This window comes from Curcuma longa, chromosome 2 (assembly GCF_044706935.1).
Source record: "Curcuma longa cultivar G26 ecotype Majalengka, Jawa Barat chromosome 2, ITB_CL_G26_1.1, whole genome shotgun sequence".
Classification (NCBI taxonomy): Eukaryota; Viridiplantae; Streptophyta; class Magnoliopsida; order Zingiberales; family Zingiberaceae; genus Curcuma; species Curcuma longa.
The window spans coordinates 10,017,751-10,040,364 of record NC_133862.1 but is presented as its reverse complement, the minus strand read 5'-3'; the positions used below and the strand labels follow the sequence as shown (position 1 = coordinate 10,040,364).

Here is a 22,614-nt window from a genome sequence, read left to right as displayed (position 1 = left end):
ATCAATATTTTGATCTTTTTAAATTGTGTTAATTAACCTTTAATATATTATAAAATTTATTTGTTATTTTTAAAATATCCTTCAAGTTTTTTTTAATAATATAGATTTTCAATTCTTACGGGTCCATTAATTCCATAGGCGATCTGGCTCCATAAAAATTTTTTATTGATTTTTAAAGGTAAATCCTAAAAACGTAGCTGTAAGATATGGTCCTTAAGGATAAATCTTAGAAGAGTAGCAGTAAGACGTCGGCACTCGATTTTCACATTCTTCATTGCCCCCTTAAGACAATCTAAGGTCTAATTGGCAAACTTGTTAGTTTTTTTCACCCATATGATCGATTCGATCGTATAAAATCGTTAGGACGACGATTTCATCTTGCAAAAGATGCAGAACATTTTGAAGATCTCCTTTCCGTCTTCGTTGCACCAAGTCCAAGACTCTAACTACCATTTTCTCTAAAATTTTAATAATGTTAAAATGATCCTTAAAAATTATTTAATATAATTAATATTAGGGTAGGAGTTTTGGAGGTTTTTGTTTAGTTAAGATCTATAAACTTTAATAATCATAATTTACAAAGTTTATGTGTATACATTATTTATAAATATTATTTATGAATAATTTATAATTTATATATTTATAAATATTAATAAATTAAATACGTATATTAAAAAATGTTTAGTTTAATAAAATATTTAATCGATCATATTAACTGACGTGTGAGTGCGCGTGAGAATTTATGTGATTTTAATGTATTTATTATTTTATTTTTGTATAATAATAAAAAAAATATCTTTTATTTTATGGATTTCAATGAAAACACGAGCGTGGTCAAGTATTCCACGTCATCATATTAATTTTCTCCGCGCGTTGTCTCACCTCGCGCTGGACGAAGTCACCTTTGGGTCCCACGCGAGTCAGAGACCAGGTTCATCGTGTGTATTGAAGTTCGGGACCGGAAGCAAAAGAGTGAGAAAAAAAATACAAAATCAATTTAAAACGAAAATGTCATTTTGCCCCCATAATTTATATAGAATAATTGATACAACTCATAACAACGCACTATAATTGTTATAATTATTAGTATGTATTAAAAAGTAAATTATTATTTTTAGTTCAACTTATAAATAAATAAATATATATATATATATATATTTTTAAATAAAAATAAAATTAAACTAGATGAAAAATATAAATAATATTAAAATTATTATAAAATTACTATAGTAACCCACACAATCATTAATTATATAGTAGTTCATCACTATTTAGTTGTTATATTATTACAGTAGTCATTAATGAAGAGTCATTTAAATTTATGATTATAATATAGTTGCAACAACCATTTACTATAATGATTTTAAAATTTTAAAAGTGATTTTAATTAAGTTGATAAAAAAATTTTAATATAAAATTATTATTATATATAATATTTTTTTGAATTGATTTACTTTAACAGCTCGTAATTGATATCACAATACTGAAATAAAGCTCTCGAAAAAGATAATAAAACGTTTTTTTAAATTTTTTGAAATGTGGCCTTTTCTCGATATTCATCTATAAAATACAGGGGTGAAAATGTAGTTTTTCATATTTTGAGCGGTAAAATAAAAAAATAGTGGAGAGACAGGTAGCTTCAATGCGCCGTGTTGTCAGCTTCGCCTCCTCAGCGATTGCTCCTCCTCTGCGCCGGCGAGGAAGAAGACGACGAGAGGAACAGATTAGTTTTCCGTGTCGTTGTTCTCAGAGATCCCCCAACGTCTCCGCCGCCTTTTTCCTTTCCTTCATGCTCGCGATCGCGGTGGTTGTCATTGTTTCCATGTGCTTTCCCAGCAATCCCTCGTTTCCAGATGTGAGATTTCATACAGATCGAAGATGTCGTTTCTAATTAGTGATCCGTCTGGATTTGGAGTCTTCTCGGGGTAAGCCAAATAGCGACCTTTTGTTTGATACTGTGGCGGAGAGAGGGTTTTGGGGATGGGGAAAGGAAATCGCAGTAGTTTCCCTTTTTCCCACGGTTTGGATGGCAATGTAGGTTTTATGGTTGATTGTTTTCTGGCTTGAGGGATTTCACTTGTGCGGATCGAGTCTAGGGATCCTGAATTTCGGCCTAGATGAGTTGCTTCCCTTGTTTATGTCGTCGCAAGAGGGAGTCAAGCAGCTCCTGGATACATGACGGCGACAGCGCCCAATCCATCTCGGGACTCCATGGCGATTCCTCTGGTTGGTCTTTATACTTCTACCTCCACTGATGCTTTGTATCACCTTGAATGAATTTGATATGGGGTTTTTTACGACGTTTTGCTTCTTTTGGGGGTTTAGAGATTAGGAAGACGGTGCAGCCACCGATGCGCGGTGAGAAGGGCAACACTGCTCGGAGCTTCACTTTCCGGGAGCTCGCCGTCGCCACGCAAAATTTTAAAGAAGCTAATTTGCTCGGCGAAGGGGGGTTCGGAAAAGTCTACAAGGGGCGACTTCTTTCCAACGAGGCAAATCACCTTCTTGTTTCCCTTTCTTGCTTTTTCTTTTGCGGAACTTGAATTCATTGGCATTGCTCAAAGTAAATCTTTTGGTTGTTATTGTGGTAAAGAACACTTCTTGTGGACCAACAGGCGGTAGCCATTAAGCAGCTAAACCGGGATGGACTTCAGGGGAACCAAGAATTTCTGGTGGAGGTTCTCATGCTGATAGTTTTGCGCCATGCCAACCTTGTGAGTTTGACTGGATACTGCACCGATGGCGATGAAAGGCTCCTGATTTATGAATACATGCCCAAAGGCAGTTTGGAGGATCATTTGTTTGGTAAACCCTCTCTCAGAATATATGTTAATTGCTAAATTCCTGATCTTAGGACGAAGTGGATCTTATAGCATTCGATGTGTTAGACATATACATTTTTTAATTTTTATACTTCTGATAGAACTGATAAAAGATTCTTTGTGAAATATTTCTTTCCAATAATTCATTGTTTGTTTGCCCTGTTCATGACTTGCCCTTTTGTGCATAGGATCTGATGTTATTATGATATTAACTGAATATTAAACTAATATCAAGATACTCCTACTCCATTAATTAAGAACATATAACATTTTATTTAACATGGTCCACGTGATGAGCTCCTCTGCCAATGTCTAAATTCTTAGCTCATTCTTTATTGTGAAGCACTGATTTTTAGTGTTTGCTAGGATCTCAATCATTAAGGAAATTTAGTTTTACCTTAAACAATCTACCACATTCTTCAAAATGCCTTTCTTAATTCCAAAATTATCATAATACACATATAGTTTTTAAACTGTTATCATTTACAACCTCGACCATTAACACTGAAACTTTTATGTAACTGAACTTTGGCATGACAAGTTTTAGCTCTATAGAATAATCCTACATGTTTTTTATGTCACCATTTCCATTATATAAAATAAGGGCGTTGGGTAACTAATTGTAATTTAAATGAATTTTCCCATAATTAATTACTAGTTTGCAATGCCTTCTTAATTGGTATACCAAGGATACTACTGGATAAACTAAGCAGATACTGCAATATATGGATGCTTATGTGAGTATAACTAGGAAAGATTTAGCAACTGTGCAACTATCAAACAATACACCCACTTACGATAAAAAAAAAAGAAGAGAAGTCGATGTTTCAGTTAACAAAAGAGAGTTGGCAAATTTGCGTAGTTCGTAATATATTGCATGCTGTCTTGTACAATAATTCAAATATTTGTCCTGTTCTGGTAGTTCATTACTTTCAGTTTGTGACTAATGCTTCACCTTTTGTTCATTAGGATTTTGCTTTTCATCAATGTCTTTTGATTTTTCATTTGGAATACCACATCCCAGATCCTCCTGGCAAGCCACCCCTTGACTGGAACACACGAATAAAGATTGCTCTAGGAGTTGCCAAAGGGTTGACATATTTACATGATGTTGCAAATCCACCTGTCATTTACCGAGACATGAAGGCTGCAAATGTGTTATTAGATGATGACTTCAACCCAAAACTTTCTGACTTTGGACTTGCAAAATTGGGACCTGTTGGGGACAATACACATGTTTCCACAAGGGTGATGGGAACATATGGTTATTGTGCTCCTGATTATGCGATGAGTGGTAAATTGACTCTTAAATCCGATATCTATAGCTTCGGGGTGCTTCTATTGGAGCTTATCACCGGACGACGCATTTATGATTCATCAAAACCTACTTCCGAACAAAAACTATTGACTTGGGTACGTGGTCCTAATCATTGTTATTTAAGTTTGAATCATTTTTCTGTCCTAATGAGTCTGTGTTTCCAATTAAGTGCATTTCAATGGAGGATTATGATGAAAACTTGCTTTGATACACTCTAGCTAGTTGATATAACTTGAAGATGATAACGAATATTTGTTTGTTTTCTTTTCCTTTCCAGTCGAGACCGTTCCTCAGCGATAGAAGGAAGTTCCACCAGTTGGCTGATCCTTTGCTCCAAGGCCACTACCCCCCGCGGCCCTTTCACCAGTTGGTTGTCATTGCCTCAATGTGTCTTCAAGAGCAGCCTCACGTTCGACCCATCGTTGCTGATGTGGTTGTTGCTCTCAATCATGTTGCATCTCAGCCATACATCTCCGAGCCCGTCCCCGAGATGACTAGCTCCCTGCCGCCATCATCGCCTTCTGTTACCCCATCGAGAGATCACAATGGCAGAAGAGGCTTAGGTATATAGCCCACAGCCCCAACGTTGCAAGATGAGCCACTGAGATATCTACAATGCATCAAGTGAGTAGCACAAGCATCTTCTACAATGCATAGTCTTTGTATTTGAATTGTTTTGGAAACAAGCCATGATACATGATCCATGATCCATTTGTGTTCGAAGCAAGATTGTCGATAACGTCACTGTGTGTTTTAACATGATGATTTCTTTTATAGATTGTTTATTTTTCCCATTTAATTAAATTAAATGTTTTCTGAGGGAAAAATGGCGACGACTACACGTGAATGCTTTCCCCATGACCATCTCATGCGATTTTCCTGACTTCTTGGAACCTCTAGATTCGGGCGTTTGCTTCCTCCACGCTGCTTCTGTGGCTGGCTCTCCTCCTCTCTGTTCCACGGAAAGGTTTCCTTAAATGGCAATCGATCGCTCGTCTATTCGCGCTACAGAGCGGATACCGGTAAATTAGTTAAGCGCTGTGCGACCATGTTGAAGCGGGAGATGAACGCGACCGAGTTGCGGCACAGCGGTGGAGCGGAGCCGGCGGGGACGAGGAGGGCGGCGTACGGATCGACGCCGCCTGTGTGCCCCACGCCGCGACGGCCTCGTGCCGCCGACAGGGAGTTCTTGTTCCCGTTGTGTTGCCACCACAGGTTAGTAGCAAGCTATTCTAGTACTGAGATATGGTTGAGTTGGTTACTACAAGATAGATTTGTTGTAATAGGCAAAGGTCAAATCTCGACGAAGTTGAGATAATATTTTTCTCCGTAGTGATTAATTGCAGTTTTCGATTTACCTCTTCACAGATAACCATAGGGTCGACCATGTGAGGGCGCTGGGTGGTAGATTCCACTTTATGTTGCAGTATATTCCTATCATTCTTATTCATGTTGTAGTAGTTATAATTTCGTAGCTGTTACGACACATCCGATCAATTTAAAAATTAGATTGAAAATAACAATATTGAAAAGTATTGAAAGACAGTTGAGAAATTGTATACAATTAAATAGTAGAATGAGATTTTTTTGATAAAAAATTAAAATGGAATGTTCGAGCGTTTCACACGGTTGATCTCACAATCATATATAGTGGGGTAAATCATGAAATCGAAACAGACTTTCATGTGGAAGGGTATGATTACATGGCTTTGTCGGGATTCAACTCTTGCTTACTATTTCAATAAAAATAGAATCTGTCACCTCAACGACCCCACACGACCAGTTATAAGAGAGTAAATTGAGAAGCTGCAGTTGGTCACTACAGGATTTGATATTACCTCGGCTTCATCGAGATTGAATTTTTATCCACTTCAGTAAATATGTTCCGCACTAACTAACTTAACCATGCTTTAAAGATAACCCTTGTTTACTATGATAATTCTATCAGGATAGCCGTCGGCTATGACCTAGGGCAAATAATTTTGTTTTCAGTATCATTATTGAGTTAAATTTAATGCATTTAAATTGAACAGCAATGCAAGTCATCAAGTGAGCAACGGAGCTTTGAACACAATATCAAAAAAGGTACTTCCGTTAACATTTTAACCCTTATAGTTTGCAGAACCATAAGAAACACCTCTTTTTTTTACAACCGATACTTAATTAAAATAAAAGCATATAATTGTTTTTTTTCATTTGAATTATAATCAGGAGGACCCACAGAGAGACTCCAATAGCACAGGGTGCACACCTTCTTGCTACTGTGGGTCCCCTCCAAGTAGAGTGGAGAACCCCTTGATACATGATGCCCAGTTTGTCAAGCAAGGAGAGATGCTCTCACAATGGATCTTCCCCAACTTATACAATTAATTTTAATGTGTGCTTAATTATTTCTTAATTATGTATGCTTAATTATGTAAATTGCTAAATGACTGTATCATTATGTTGTATTAAGTGTTTTAGATTTAATTATAGGAAATATTTATTTGTCCCATTGAAAATATAAGTGGACTTGGGCCTCCACATAAAACTCAGCCCAATAAGAGCATCACGTGAACGGCACGCTCTCCACCAAGTGAACTGCGACTGCTGCTTTAAATACCCGTCCAGCCTTCGATACGTCCAACCCTAGACGTCTGCTGCTCGATGTATCGCCGTCGCGCAGGTTCGTTTCGGGATCTCGATTGTGATCTTGTTTCTTCTTCCCTGAAGGGGTTTGTTTCGTTGCGATTGGTCAAGTCTTTTGTGGTTTTGATGATCGCTTTCAAAGGCGTTACATTCGTTGTGAACTTTCTTTGCGATGGATGTGTCAAGGAAAGCGTACAATAACGAATTTTTTCGTAGCACAAGCAAGATTACCGACGCAGCAACTACAAACGATTCTGTAGGAGTTGAGTTCTTGCTGGTGTACATTACCATCTTATTTACAATTTCTTTTTTTCCCCTAGGGACTAGTTATTCTAGTTATTACTGTTAGAGGCGTTTGGTTACAGTTTATGTTCGCATTTTGTTGATTATGTATTAGGGCTTCAACAGGTGATATGGGACTGGACGTCTGCCCCATTGGTTATTTACGTATACTATGGGATGAACTGGTCCCAAACATTCAAAGATCATCCATTTCACTTTGTCAGCTAATTTTTCTTATCCTTTAGCTGATCATTAAAGATGAAAGATTTTTTATTTTTTATTTGGTTTTGTTAGTTCATAATAAAATCTTAAATTGTGTCGTGTTTTTCAATGTTTTTCTTGGTATGTTGCTGGTCACTAGCCCTTTGTGCTAGAAGTTCATGTGCAAGTTCCCTTTACTGGTTTCTATCTGAAAATGCTATGATCATGAGCTGAAGATCTTATGCTAATTCATACTGTATTTTATAGGCTCAGATCTCTGAATCACTTGTATTTTATGAAACATTTAGCATGTCACTGGAATTAGCAAATTCATAGTGTATTCATTTATAAATCCATGGTAGTTCTCATATGGTTCTCTTGATTCAAAGCATCCGTGAGAATAACTTAAAGAACTTTTTTTTTTTCATTTTAATCAATGATGATCATAAATGGATCGGTTCCTCATAGAGATGGAAAGTTGCACAGTTGGTATTTGTACCATTTCTGATACTATCTTCTTGAGACTTCTTATTTGGTTTGGATTCGAGGTCTATTTTTTTGACAATGTCAACTGATAGTCCATGCATTCTGATTCGAGGTACCAATTAAGTTCTTTCCTTTGCTTCTAGTACTACCATCACACTATTTTGTACATTTAAGTATTTTCCCTTGAGGATTATGAGGTTAATTTGAAGTGCATTGTGATAAGATGGATATCTTGGTTTAACAAAGTTCTATCAGCCTATTTTCAGGCTTGCAGGTATGCTTTTTGATCTCTTTTGTTGAGAAAGAGCCATTAGCTTTTTCAGTTGATTCAAATTTTGTCAAGCTCCTTTAGTTTATCAACAGAACGCCAAACTTGCACGTCTTTTGGCATACTATTACAATCTCAATTAGATTTTACTGACTGTCTATAAAAGATTACTGTTGTGTATATTTTGTTCATACTTGGTTGTGATGATTAATTGGGTAATGTTCCTCCAATAAGTTAGTAACATTTGTTGTAATATTGAATGATTCATGTAAAGTCGATTTTTTCAGGTGATTGTATTGCAAACTTGAATGTTATAACATGGTCATTTAGACTCTATTTGTTCACTTATTTGAATCTTCATCATGTTTGGTTCAGCCATTCAACTTTCTGAGTTAAAAATTTGTAAATTTCCATGTGAACTAGAACATTGGTAAATCTACCAAACTGAACATAGAAATATTGTTCCACTGAAGTAGCATACAAATACAATCTCACCACCATCCATTCTCATACTATTCATATCCACTACTGTACATAAATAAAATGTTTGCATTCAAGTGAGATCAAACTAACTGTATACGAAAGAGCAAAAAGTCATCAGGGATGAATGTATAGCCATATATTCTACTAAACAAAGAAAAGGCATTATTATTTCATCTTATTGATCATAGGTTGTTCTGATGCTCCTGACATACGTGATCTGGTGCTTGTTTTTGTTCCACTGGTTGAGCTTCTCAAATCTATCAAATCCTCGAACAATCTGTTTGGAAGAACATAGGACGGAGAGCTGTTCGCATTTGCAGGTGTTTCTCCTACACCGGCAGCAGCAGTAAAACCATTTGCTCTAGACCCAAAGGAGTTGTAGTTCTGCAGAGGCCTAACAGAATAAGCAGGCATGTTAACAGCACGAGGAGAGCTAACATTGGCAGCAGTCCATGAAGGGGAGGAATACTGAAGGGGCATCTGAGGCTGCATCATGGGTGGAGATATCGCCTGCTGAGCCCAAGGCGCGACGTAACTGTTGTAGGGTGCGTATCCATGGTTGGCTACTGGAGCATAGGAAGGCTGTGAGTAGTATGAGTAGCTCGGTTCAGTTGGAGTTGCAGGAGCTCCATTTTGTTGGCTCGAAGCTAATGGAGGTGTCACTGGTGTGCCCGGTGAAGAAGGGTAAGTTGACAAAGTGATGCTCAGCAGGTCAATCATGTCTTGCTCTTCCTTTCGGACCTTAACAGGAGGTGGTGGATCAAGCAGGTAGTCGACCGGAACCAATGCATTGCTCATCGTCGAGGACGAAGTGCTCGACTCTGTCACAGTGGTTATATCACTCCGATGGGATGCAAGTGAGTCAGAGCTGTTAACTGATGTACTACTTGAAGTAACTTGCTTAAGTTTCGAGTTCCTGAAGAAGCAAAACACATCTGTGTATTAAGCATAGTAACAGAATGATCATTGGAACACATATCTGAATGAAATTATCTCATATGGACCTGCGAGCTAATTCATCAAAGTCATCTTCAAAGTCGTCATCTTCAGCAGGATTGCTTTCGACTGGAGGCGGCTTGATAGGCTTTGCAGCCGATGGTAGTGATTTTGATGTTTCAGGAGGCAAAGGAGTTCCAGCAGCTATGGCATCATGTCTTGCAATCAAACTTTGCAATTCATCATTCAGTTCCAGACTTTCCCCTAATACCTTTTCATCCCTGCATTTGTAACATCTTTCATAGTTCAAACTGAACACTCAAAAACGCCTACTCCATTTTCCATCACCAAATTCATTATCAAATTCATATTGGTAACAGTGGATCTGTTTTTGTTCCACTTGTTCTACAAGACCTACTTACCTGGTAGATCCGATCAAGTTCATGAGCTTTTTTTGGTTAGAGCGACACTGGTTCACTAGCTCAACGATCAATTCATCTCCCACAGCCTGCTTAAAAATGCATTTTTTAGGCCTTAAACTACACGACCATCAAAGAACAGAAAAAAGTCATGTATGAACAAAGAACGTCAGGGGAAAAATCAACACCCACCCCACGATCATTAGGGTTCACTGCCTGTAACATTTCCCGTAATAGCTCTATCATATCCCTGATGCGACCAAAGTCTGATAGACTACAGAGAGGATGACACAAAACAAGAGAATTAGTATCAGAAGTTGCCTTAATATTATTTATACCAATCACACACCTTAGATTTCCTGTGTCAGATGCCATTGCTGTGTCGAGGTTTACAGAAGTGGTGCTTGGAACTCCAACGCCTGATTGGTGATATGCAGATGTTAATTCTGAACGTGCAACAGGAGGAGTGAATATTGGTGGAGCATTTGCTGATCTTTGTGGAAAAGCTATTCCAGATCTCTGTAACATGGATATCAAACAACATTTTATTTTTTTACAGACACCATAAAACATACTTGTGGGAGTCAAGAGAGAAATGTAGAGTTTCAGAATTAAGCAGTTGAACAAAATGGAGAGAGGAATGTACAAATTACTTGTAAGTCAGGAATCTTGACATTCTCATCCTCATCAAACTAATGTTTGTTTAAATTATTTGGGGTGGGCTGTATAAACCTTATCCTATATATCACTAGTGATATTAAAATTAACAATTACTTTTTTATTGCATTAATGAATATCCTCCTCAGTCTCCTTCTACCTCTTATACATCTCTAATGGATTAAAGTCTTCAAACTATAGAATTTGTATTTGAACATGTCTATTCAACGTCACTAAGGAATGAGATCTTAGGAACACAAAATTTCAATATGAGAGAGAAAAATATCAATGTTTGCGTTCAACAAATAGGCATTGAGACAACAAAGAACTAAGGAATGAGATCTTAGGAACACAAACATTTTTTTATCAACCTTAGCAACACAAGTAGTGGATGGCTCATACCTTCAATTCAATATATGCCCAATAGTACTGAGGATACTTCCCACTAGGCCCGCCGAATGCTTCTTGCCAAGAGTCCAGGAGTACCAAAATTTTATCCCGTACTTGCATGTCTGTCTGTGTGGCATTCAAGATAGCAAGCACAATCAAAATGATTTAGCTATGATGTTAATTAGATAACAAAGGGACATACAAAATGATCCAAATAGATAATTGTCCATGATTTACCCATTTAAAGTTACATCAAGAGCTGATTATTTGAATTTCAAAGCCCATTAGTTATGTGTTTTCCTTTTACTACCATACAGTTATATATGGATAAAGGTTAGAGTACAAAACTAGAAAAGGCATTTAGCCCCCAAATCCTTAAGCTATAGCTTCACAATTATCCATAAGAAACCTTCTAGCAGAAGTACCTAAATTTCCAGTACTTGTTTATTTGTCTTGCAATTGTATGGTCCAAAATATTCCTAGAATCTTTGAAAAGTATAGCCATTATGTTTTAACTATGCTATGGATAAGCACGAGATTAAAAAAAAAAAACTACTGAGAAAAGGTTGTCAGTGAGTTGGTCTTCAAAATTATTGCAGAACTATAACAAGTGGATTAATCAATTCAAAAAACAATAGAAGTGCTCAATTGTACATGAGTTGGAGAGAGGTAACAAAAATCTAAACATTCTTTCCTTTAAAGTTGTTTCAGTAATTAGTTTGTTTAGCTTAGAAGATCATGGACTTGTACAAATACAAGTATTGAAAATATTTTGACCTGAAAGAACCTTCTAGCAATAGCTTGTTCATTTATACTTATGAAACCCCAGGAAAAGCTCAAATCTTTTTAAAGCAAGAGGTCTCTCACTGGCCAAATGGTGTCTTTTGCTCTAGTAAATATATATCCATTTCTAAATAATAAGATGTACATTCAGGGTACAAAACTTTATGCAACATGTAATAGACCTCTGATTGGCTGCATAACAGGGTTCATACATGAAGATGGAATTAAATTAAAGAAGACATACTAACCTTTTTCTTAACAATTTTGATCATTTCTTCAAGAATTTTCCGTTCAGCAACTTGAAAATGTACATACTCACCACAATTTTTTACCAGTGTTTCCAACAGCTGCAAGAGTGGAACAAATTGCTAACATTTCAGAATCAAATTTATGATAGATTCCAGCCTTCTACAATGCATTAATTCATGTGTCTTTCATTCTAACACTTGTTAGCAAAATGAAAGGCCGTGCAACATAGACATGGTTGCTAGATTGAGTTTTTGATCCTAGGATTTCTACCAGCTAAGTTCAATAGAATCACATAGATAACCAAACTTTAATTATTAGGACAATTCCAATTAAGTTTTGAATTAGTAGATGCTGCCAAAGGGAGTGGCAATGTCATATGCAAAATGAGTAGACTCGTACAATAACAGTGGCAAATAGGGATGCGGCACATTTTTAGTAATCCATGAATAAGACTGATATAGACACATGTATCCATATATCTCAGAAAAAGGATCAGAGTATATCTTTCTCATCTAGAGAACTTAGCACCTACCGTCAAAGCTAGAAACTGAACCTTTGGATTCTTGTTCTGTAACCGTTTCTTAATTGCTTTAAGCACTTCTTTGGCTTGCCTGATTTAAGAAAAACATGAATTTCAGAAACAACTCAATGATAATGAGAGAATAAATATCAAGTGTTGTTCTTCAAATTGACCATTTTCAAAAGGAAAAGTTAAGACAAGCAATAAATAAATAAATAAATATATATATATATATACAAGACGGCCAACCAATGGCATGGATCAGACGGCCAATGAAGAGACGGTCATGTGGAGTCTTTATCAGTTGGCTACCCTCTTAAGCCTTGACAAGATCAGATAACTTCACAATTTTGGACTAGATGCGACAATAGTGCAAGACAGAACAATAACTGGAAAAATAGTGAAAGATGGCTTGGTCCTAGACTCCTAATTTCAGAGGGGTAGCATTATCCTAATTAGTTAGTCTGTTCATCATGACAACGTTCATGGAATAAAATCATATCTTGGACTTTGTCAACTTCTCATGCAATATTCTAGAACATCATCTTTATTCTTTAACATATAACTCTAGATAAGTGAAGGACTATATAGAAAGTTACTACTCGACAGATAGCTGCTCTGAAACTATAATTATGCTCTGAACTCTTTTTTTATTCAGGCAAAAGAAGAAGAAGAAGAAGAAAGTAATATCCTAAGCCTAGTATAAGTCAGACCAGGAGATCAAATACGTTGTTAACATATAACTAGCGTGTAATCTTTTGGCAGGATCAAACAATAGCTTTTGTACATAACTAGTCGCGTGCTCGTGAAGGCACTAGAACGATCAGGTCATCCAAAGAGGTTCCTAACCTTCCTTGTGCCATGAATTCCAGCATAACCAGATTATTCCTAACTACCATCCAGAAACTCATAAGTATTCCTCAGCACGTCAACAACAACACCTCCAAAATTCATTTTTTCAGCTAAAAATCAAAAGGAAAAGTTCAACGAAAGAAATCGCCAGGCATAAACCTTCATAAAGCAAAACATCAGAGAAACCAAACAACAAGAAGAGGGTTCCAGAATCTCAAGATCGCAACCAACTACTTCCTCCCAAAAAAAGTACGATCGAAAGAGGGATTCCTTGATGCAGTGAAATCAAGCGATAAGTCTCCGTGCTTCGAAAAGCGCTTACCACTGATCGTTGTTGACGGTGTCGCAGATGTCCATATTCATGGTCCAATCAGGGCCGACCAGTAGATGACTGGTGGCCTTCTCGACTCGGACCGCAGGCTTCTCGACCCGGCCGGGCGGCGCCGCCGCCGCCCGCGACACCGAGGAGGAGGAGAAGGGCATCATCTCCGCTCGCTGACTCCTCAGAGGATCCCTCAGGGAGAGGAGAGAAGAGGAGGAGGAGACTAGAAGAAGAATCGGAATGGAGGAAGCTGAGACGAAGCAGAACAGTAATACGCCACCCGGAAACGATGACCGAAGACTTGGAAAAAGCTTGATCGTATAAATAAATAAATAAATTAATTAACTAATTATTTGTTTACTTGGGGGGGGGGGGGGGGGGGGGGGGGGGGGGGGGGGGGGGGGGGGGGGGGCAACAGAAGGGATGAGTGGAAGGAAAGAAAGACCGGATATGCAGTGTTTACTTGGACAGAGGGAGATGCGAAGGGAGGGGTGAACCATGGAAGAAGCTTCTGAGAGACCATCTAAATAATTTAAGTAATAATAATTAATTTTATTTTTAAAAATAATATTTTGAAAAATAAGGCTTAATTGCATACTAATTCACAATGTGAACAACTTTATGGTTATGCGTTGACTTCAACTAAACGTGACAAAAGAAGGTTCACTTGGTGATCATTGACCTAATTTAAGGTGCCACGTGTGAGAATAATATATTTTTTTTAAATGAGGGAAAAAACATTTTTATCACTAATTTGTAAGTTAGATGAGGTCTATTAATAAATTACAAATTAAGAGATTATAAATTATGAAGCATTCAAACTTGTAATGCATCTAAAATTTCCTCCTCCTTAAATTAACCTTGACTTTTGGTCCACCCATTAATTGATGAGAAATTGAATTTTGACCAATAGCCATCCATGATTTGACCTTAACTCCTCTTAATTAATTTGCATGAAGAAATAAAAATAATTATGATGATTAATTGTTCTTGTTTTCAAGTTTAGGTGAAGATAGAATAGAGCTAATTAAGTGATTATGATTATTTTAATTGTCTTTAGTTTTGCCTCCTTTAAAAATGAGAATTTACAACTATGACCCTATTCGGAGCAAATGGAACGAACGTTCTAATTGGCCCACGTCTCCAGCCAATCAAACGGCGACTTCCTCCAGTCTCTGCTAAGTCAAGTCAACGCATTCCGTCCTCAAGGTTCGAGCTCAAGGGCCCCTTCTCGTCTTCGTCCACGGAGGCTTTTGCCGACAGAGGGAGAAGAAATGGAGGACGACGACGGCGGCGGCGACGAGAGGCTGTTCGCCGCCGTCCGCCACTTCGCCAGTAGCTTCAGACGCATCCAGTCCATGACCGATAACGCCCTCCAGGACTTCTACGACGGGAGCGTCCTCGCCCTCAGTACCTCCTCCTCCGACCCCCACCGCCTCCCCGTTACCCTCGAACGCGACCTCCGCTCTCTCGAGCGCCACATCCATGGACTAGTCGACTCCAATCGCCTCATCTGGTCGGACTCCGCCGCCGCCTCCTCCTTCCTTGATTCCGTCGACGACCTCCTATCCCTCGCCGCTGATCTCGGCCGCCAGCCGGGCTCCGCCGCCGCCAAGCCCCTCCTCGACCGCGCCGACCACCTTATACGCCGATGCGTCCTCCGCCTCGACGAGGAGTTCCGCTCCATCGTCGGCCCTCCACAATTGAGGGCGAATGGCCGCGAGAGCACCTACTTCGACGGCGGCGACGACGACGAGAACATCCCCGTCGCGATCCCCGTTGAGGCCTACGATATCGTCATCGACGCCCTTCCTCCGGGCTCCGTGGCTGACCTCAAAGACATCGCTCGGCGGATGGTGGCAGCCGGATTCGGCCGCGAGTGCGTGGAGACCTATGCTAGCTTCCGCCGCGGCTTCGTGGAGGAGTCGATCGCTCGCCTCGGCCTCCTCCCGCCCCCCGAAGGAGGATACCTTACCGTCCCGTGGGAGGTGATGGAGGACGAGATCCCCCGTTGGGCGGAGGCGGCGCGGATGGTCTTCCTTATCTTGATCCCTAGCGAGCAACGCCTCTGCGGTCGCGTGTTCGCTTCCGTGCCCCCTTCCTACGCCGATCTCGCCTTCTACGTTTCCTGCGCTCCCTCCGCCACCGAGATCGTCTCCTTCGCCGCGGCCGTCGCCTGCGGTGACCACGGCCCGGAGCGCCTCTTCGGCCAGCTCAACTTGTACGAGACCGTCCGCAGCCTCCTACCCGAGCTCGACCCCCTGCTCTCCGACGGTTACTCCGCCGAGCTCCTCGGCGAGGTCGTCGCGGTGCACAAAGCACTCGGCGCGTCGATCCGACGGATCTTCATGGAGCTGGAGAACCGAATCCGGCGTGATCCGGCCAGAGCCGCCGTGCCCGGCGGCGACGTCCACCCGATGACCAGATACGTGATGAACTACCTAACGGCAGCGTGTGCGAAGGAGACGCTGGCAGAGGTGATGGCGGAGGAGGCCGCGCAGTCGGTGGTGCCGCTCCCCGTCCGCGTCGCCTGGATCGCCGACATCCTGCTCGAGAACCTCGACGCGAAGTCCAAGATCTTCCGCGACCCCGCGCTCTGTTTTGTCTTCCTGATGAACAACGTTCGGTACATGATCGCGAAGGCGGAGGGCAGCGACGAGGTGGCGTCGCTGTTGGGAGAGGAGTGGTTCCGGCGGATGAGGACGAGGGTGCAGCAGTGGGCGGGGGAGTACCAGAGGGCGGCGTGGGGGAAGGTGTTGGCGGCGCTGCGGGTGGACCGCTTCGTAGAGTCACCGGCGGCGACGGAGAGGGCGATGAGGGACAAGCTGGGGATGTTCAACAGCTACCTGGAGGAGATATGGAGGACGCAGGGGAACTGGGTGGCGGTGGACGAGGAGCTGCGTGGGGAGCTGCGGGCGGCAATTGCAGCGGTGGTGCTGCCGGCGTACGGGAACCTGGTGGAGAGGATTCGGCAGGCGGGGGACGGCGGTCGCATGGTAGCGGGGCGGTACTTGAAGTATAGCGTGGAGGAGGTGAAGGCGAAGATCTACGAATTGTTCCAAGAGGGCAGGCGTCGTCCCTAGTGATTTTTTTCTCTCTTTTTTTTTCCCTTTATTTTTCTTTTCTTTTGATCTGTTGTGTGTTTACTTCCCCCGGGCTTTTGCCCTAATGTTTTTTTTTTTCCTTTATTTTCTTTTATAAATTTAAAAATGATCTGTTGTGTGTTTACTTTTAATTGGGCGGGTTGTTTCTCGATAATATTCAAATGCCCTAATGTTTAATAATTTCCTTAAAATATTTTCTAAAACTTTATAAATTTAAAAATGCAATATATATATATATATATATATATATATATAATTAAATCGATTATTTATTTAAAATCGTGCGGCAGTTGTCGCACTTTGACCTTGATCACGTCATTAAAATTCGTGTGCATGCTTCGAGATTCGTGCAAATATCCAGGCGACGGTGGCCTCGTCATGGATTTAATGCTTCACCTTCTCGCCCACGCGAACACGATCCAAGCGGAAGAAATGGCGTCGTCGTCCTCGTCGCGAACTCTGCTCGTCGAGCGGCGCCTTCCTCTCCTCCTCACCTTCTTCTTCCTCGCCCTCGCGATCCTCCTCCTTCTCTTCTCCTCCTCCGGTTCGTCCAATTACTTCCCCTCCGCCAAGGATCTCCTTCCTTCCCCCTCCCGATCGTCCCCTCCCCCGACGATCTCGACGCCGGTGCCCACATCGAACCCTACCGCAGTCGCGGACTTCGATGAAATTGAGGTGGACGGCGACAATGGAGATGCGGCCGACGAGGAGGATGGCGGCGGGGGCGAAGAGGAAGTGAATATCAAATGGGAGGTTTGTAGGGGTGGTAAGACGTTCCAAGCCGCCGATTACATTCCGTGCCTGGATAATTGGAAGGCCATCAAGAAGCTCAAGTCGCGGCGACACATGGAGCACCGGGAGCGGCATTGCCCCAAGCCCAGCCCCAGGTGTCTTGTGCCGCTGCCGTGGAGGTACAAGGTGCCTGTTCCATGGCCCAAGAGCAGAGACATGGTGAGATTGATTCTTGGGTAAGCCGGCGATAGTGTTTTCTTTTCCCCCAAATTGTCTCATTGATGGTTGCAATTTATCTGATTACCCCTGATGACTGGCCTAGCTAGTTTCTTACTTTCTCCTTGCTTCCGATTCCCGACTCGTACTGATCTGTAAAGAAGGAAAGTGTTACCACTTTGAGAAGAATATGGTATGATAAGTTAGCATCCGTCGAGTATGATTATTCCTCTTGTTTCCTTCGAGATGCGTTGTGTACCTCAGTAGTTGATTTCCTATTTTCCTTGTTGCTGCTCTTCAGCAATAGTAGATTAGTAATCACCTTGCTCTCTTTAAATTCTCCATTCATTTTTTAAAATATTCAGCCTTGAATTTTGAACTTATTGGAAACTTTTTGGCCTTCGTGTAATCGTGTTGACTCAGTGACTTAGAGATCACATGCATGGAACTTTGATAAATGTGAAAATAGCAGAAAAAATGGCGGAAGTATTCTGCTTGCTATCACATGATATTTTGGTTGCTTGGAGCTTAATCTGTCATTCATTTGGTCTTCCTAAACTCGCTGTTTTGTGGTCAGCAGATTTGGTACGATAATGTTCCTCACACCAAACTCGTTGAATATAAGAAAGACCAAAACTGGGTACGGACTTCTGGTGATTATCTGGTCTTCCCGGGAGGTGGAACTCAATTTAAAGATGGCGTTTCTAAATACATCGAGTTCATCGAGCAGGTAAGCAAGTATTCTCAGCTATTTGGATGTTCTGTTGCTGATTCCAACCAAAGAAAATGCTAGGCATGCCTGTACTAGAGGCCAAGATGCTATTCCTTCTATAATTATGGGTTTCTCGTTTGGTTATTTTTTCTCTGGATTTTTAATTTATTCAGATAGTGCTTATGACCTAAGGCTCACCTTTTGATATTATTGAGTAATGAACATGAATGCATGCCCTGTTCCATTCTGTTTCTGTTATTTTCTTTAAAATGTACAATGTTCTTTATCAATTCCAAATTTTTGATAAATTTTCATTGCAAGATTATCCATTGTTGATTGTCCTGGGTGGGAATACATTCTAGTATCTTGTATTTCTTAATATCAATCATGAATAGATGACAACTATACCATGGCGATATTATGTCTTCACTCTTCTCCAATGTCTCATTTGAGATTCACTCCATTTTCATTAAACAGACTACCTAATGAGAATGATTATTTTGTCCAATTTTAGGCAGTATTGGACATCAACGTTCAGTGGTAGCAACAAACCTTGTCTTTGGTAGATGAAAAGAAACTATTTGTTATCCTTGTATGGGTAACATTAATTTATTTTCTTCTCTTTTATAATTTTCCTCTTCACTTAAACCCTATATTTCCCTATTACGCATGCATATTATGTTTTTTTTGTCTATTCCACTGAGATCCTCATATAATGCATGTTACTTTTGGAAATTGAATCCACATTTCTTTATATGAATAGGGGATTTGGTGCTGAGACCAACCTAATACAAGGATTTATATGCTCTACATAATCATCATCCTCAGATATTCTTCATTTGTATGTCAATAATGCAACAAATGAATGACAAACAGATTTAATGCCATCACTAAATCATCTTAGCTTTGGGAAACCATTTCTGAAAATGTGCAACGGTCTGTTGTAAAACTACATTCAAGTTAAAACTTTTTCTATTTCAGTTTATCTTTGATTTTTAACCATTTTTTGAAGAAGTTCTCAAATTGTAATAAGCATATATGCCAATTTGATATTCTCAAACTGATTGTTGATGGGATTCTCAATCTGATAATTAATAAATTTGTCTAAACTAGTAATACTTCTTTTCTCGATTTGACCAGAATCTTCCAGCTATCAATTGGGGAGGGCACACAAGGGTTGTCCTTGATGTTGGCTGTGGTGTTGCAAGCTTTGGTGGATATTTAATGGATAGGAATGTTATTACTATGTCTTTTGCGCCAAAAGACGAGCACGAAGCTCAGATACAATTTGCATTAGAGCGTGGTATTCCAGCCTTTCTATCAGTAATTGGAACTCAGAAGCTGCCATTTCCTGACAATGCATTTGATTTGGTTCATTGTTCACGCTGTAGAGTCCACTGGGATGCAGATGGTACCTGCTATATTTTAGTCAATTCTTTTACCTTTGTAGACTAATATTTATCCTTAATTTTTATATCTGAACTATGTTAATGCAGGTGGGAAGCCACTGTTGGAGCTCAATAGGATTCTTAGACCTGGAGGTTTCTTTGTTTGGTCTGCAACACCTGTTTACCGTGATAATGAGAGGGACCAAAGCGTCTGGAAATGTAGTGACATTTGTTTATTTCTTTAAATTTCATGACCTCTTTTGTCATCAGCATCCTTTATTTGGAAGGGGGTGACCTCTATGCTTAATGTCATTGAACTTATACTCACTAATTCAAAATTTGCGAGATTATTTAGACAATATAGGAGACTAGGGTCGAGTATATGGAACTTGCAAGAATTAAACATAGATATTGTTGTAACCAAACATTGTTTTCCAGGAGAAATCTATGCTTACCAACATATGCCATTTTTGATAGTTTTAAATAGAGCCAGTAACGAGTTTGTGTGGTTTTCATAAACATGGACTTTTATATGGTTATACTGTTGTTTTGGCTTAAACAACACCATTTATTTCCTGCAGCAATGGTAGCATTGACAGAGTCTATTTGCTGGAAGACAGTCAAGAAATCCATGTATTCCTTGGGTATTGGAGCTGTTATGTATCAGAAACCAATCTCAAATTCTTGCTATGATAAGCGAGTTGAAAACAATCCACCTTTATGTAATGAGAAAAATAGAGCTGGTATTTCATGGTATATGGGCATGTTACTTTTCCATGTTCTTTTAATATGGCACATTCTTTAAAGATCTCTAAATCTCTAAGTCTTGTCCTTGCAGGTATGTTCCCCTTGATAGTTGTCTTCCACGAATATCAGTCGTGAGCACAGACATACAAAACAGTTGGCCTGCCTCCTGGCCTGACAGACTCAACACTGGCTCAAGCATATCTGAAGAAAATGTCACTCGTGACACAAAGCATTGGGAAAAGATTGTAAATAATAGATATTTGCAAGATCTTGCTATCAACTGGTCCAACATACGAAACGTGATCGATATGAATGCTGGTTATGGGGGGTATCACTTTAACCCACTAATATTGTTAAACATAGTTCAACATCTGTGCTTTTTGTTGGTTCTTATCTTTGGTGATTGCTTTTTTATATCCACTCTACATGTAGTGTGTAGACTATATAATCCTCCCAGTAGATACATTTGCATTTAGATATACATATAAGTTTAGTCTAGGATTATGTAACTACCTGTTTAGTAACTCATTTCTATCAAATCATGATTCTCAGTCAAGTTCCTTTTTCATGGTTTAGGCATGCTGAGATATTAATTCTTGTGTGTAGATTTGCGGCAGCACTTGTTAACCAACCTCTTTGGGTGATGAACATTGTTCCTACAAATGGTCCAGACACTCTGCGGATTATCTTTGATAGAGGACTTATTGGAGTTTATCATGACTGGTGTGAGTCTTTGAATACATATCCTCGGACATATGATCTGCTACATTCAGCATTTTTATTTGAGAATCTGACAAAGAGGTATAAAAAAATCCTTCAATTGATGAACATTTGCAACAGTTCAGACCACATCTCATGCCATTCTATCTTCAGGTGTGATATCCTAGATGTTGTTGTCGAAATGGATCGTATATTGAGACCTGGTGGATGGATCTTGATTCAGGATACTGCAGCGATGATTAAAAAGATGCGTCCCATACTGCACTCTCTTCATTGGATCACCACCCTTAACAAAAAGCAGATTCTTGTCGGCAAAAAAAGTTTCTGGCGCCCAAATGAAACATCTACCTAACAACCTTGAGATCCTTTCATATGAAATTTACTCCAAGTTTATACTGATTTCTCTCTGTCAGATTGTATTTTCAGCTGCATCCTACAAAGGTAAATGCTCTACCTCGTAGTTAATTGTGTCTTTATAGGTGTTTCAGTTAGTCGTCAAATGACTAATTGTATAATAACTATGGTCAGGCAAGAATTGAAACTCCTCGGTGCTTCCTGTTGGAGGCCATCGCATTTGGAACGACCTATTAATATATTTTCTAGAACGTGAAATTGTATTCGGTTGAGGTGATTTCTTTCCCATCCTTTTTTTTTCTTTAGCTAAGTACAATCTTAAAATTATGAGTTGTTAGTTAGTTGTTGGATCTTTCCATTTAATAGTTCTTGTTGGCACTATATTTGCTTAGTTTTGAATGACATCGGAGTTGTTTAAAGTATCATATAAACATCAGAACATTATTACTGATACTACTTTGCATATTAAACATAAATCAAGTTTATCGGCAAGATAAGATCCAGGTAGCTAATTCTAAATAGTTAGGATACGAGAGCTATATCAGCTTGACGATGATCCAATAAACCACTTGGATTTATCAGCAAAGTTTTTGTTTGTTTTTTTTTTAAATTCTTATTCAGTTACAAAATTTAGGGGGGAAAGGTGTTTTAAGTTATTAAAGCAGCTGATAATGTTGTCCAGCAAAAAAATCTTATCTGTAATAGATCCCATTCAATATCGTTTGAACTCTTGGATAACAATTTGTGGTAGCCTATTATTTTGATGCTGAAGAAAAATCCATGTTGACTAATCAAAGAGTAGTCAAGGTTGACATGAACTTTTCAAAATCCACTTCAACTATCCCTTTCATTTAGTTATTATCATCCATTTGAAAGATCAGTTCAAAGAAATTTAACCACAATTTACTCTTTTTATTCTACAAATTGAAGAGAAGTTCATTTTATTCTACAAATAAAAGCCTAAAGATGTTACTTTCAGACTCCAATAATTTAGTTAAATTCTATATGGTACAAGTTCAAATCTC

At 39.5% G+C, this 22,614-nt stretch overlaps 3 protein-coding genes, 1 long non-coding RNA gene, 1 other non-coding gene and 1 pseudogene across 5 annotated transcripts; 4 read left to right on the top strand and 2 right to left on the bottom strand.

Moving 5' to 3' along the window:
- The first annotated feature begins 1,679 nt into the window (after window positions 1-1,679).
- On the top strand, window positions 1,680-4,914 carry LOC141821207 (putative serine/threonine-protein kinase PBL7; annotated as a pseudogene).
- Window positions 4,915-7,217: 2,303 nt separating this feature from the next.
- Window positions 7,218-7,319, top strand: LOC141822564 (small nucleolar RNA snoR99). Its single transcript, XR_012601296.1, has one exon. It is a non-coding gene; the product is annotated as a small nucleolar RNA snoR99 (small nucleolar RNA).
- A 1,244-nt stretch (window positions 7,320-8,563) lies between these two features.
- Window positions 8,564-13,890, bottom strand: LOC141821303 (TOM1-like protein 6). The gene is made up of 9 exons (XM_074708715.1): window positions 13,617-13,890; window positions 12,455-12,533; window positions 11,922-12,020; window positions 10,903-11,016; window positions 10,193-10,362; window positions 10,036-10,117; window positions 9,847-9,932; window positions 9,493-9,705; window positions 8,564-9,404 (listed from the first exon to the last, which is right to left on the bottom strand). The coding sequence occupies exons 1-9, from the start codon at window positions 13,778-13,780 to the stop codon at window positions 8,654-8,656; spliced, it is 1,758 nt and encodes a 585-aa protein (XP_074564816.1). The 5' UTR covers window positions 13,781-13,890; the 3' UTR covers window positions 8,564-8,653.
- A 952-nt stretch (window positions 13,891-14,842) lies between these two features.
- LOC141821174 (exocyst complex component EXO70B1-like) lies at window positions 14,843-16,766 on the top strand. The gene has a single exon (XM_074708556.1). The coding sequence runs from the start codon at window positions 14,891-14,893 to the stop codon at window positions 16,697-16,699; it is 1,809 nt and encodes a 602-aa protein (XP_074564657.1). The 5' UTR covers window positions 14,843-14,890; the 3' UTR covers window positions 16,700-16,766.
- Window positions 16,767-16,826: 60 nt separating this feature from the next.
- On the bottom strand, window positions 16,827-18,655 carry LOC141821175 (uncharacterized). Its single transcript, XR_012601203.1, has 2 exons — window positions 18,568-18,655; window positions 16,827-16,904 (listed from the first exon to the last, which is right to left on the bottom strand). It is a non-coding gene; the product is annotated as an uncharacterized LOC141821175 (long non-coding RNA).
- On the top strand, window positions 17,099-21,587 carry LOC141821172 (putative methyltransferase PMT23). The gene is made up of 8 exons (XM_074708555.1): window positions 17,099-17,671; window positions 18,249-18,398; window positions 19,521-19,791; window positions 19,877-19,987; window positions 20,350-20,521; window positions 20,607-20,843; window positions 21,122-21,316; window positions 21,389-21,587. The coding sequence occupies exons 1-8, from the start codon at window positions 17,099-17,101 to the stop codon at window positions 21,585-21,587; spliced, it is 1,908 nt and encodes a 635-aa protein (XP_074564656.1).
- Window positions 21,588-22,614: the final 1,027 nt, after the last annotated feature.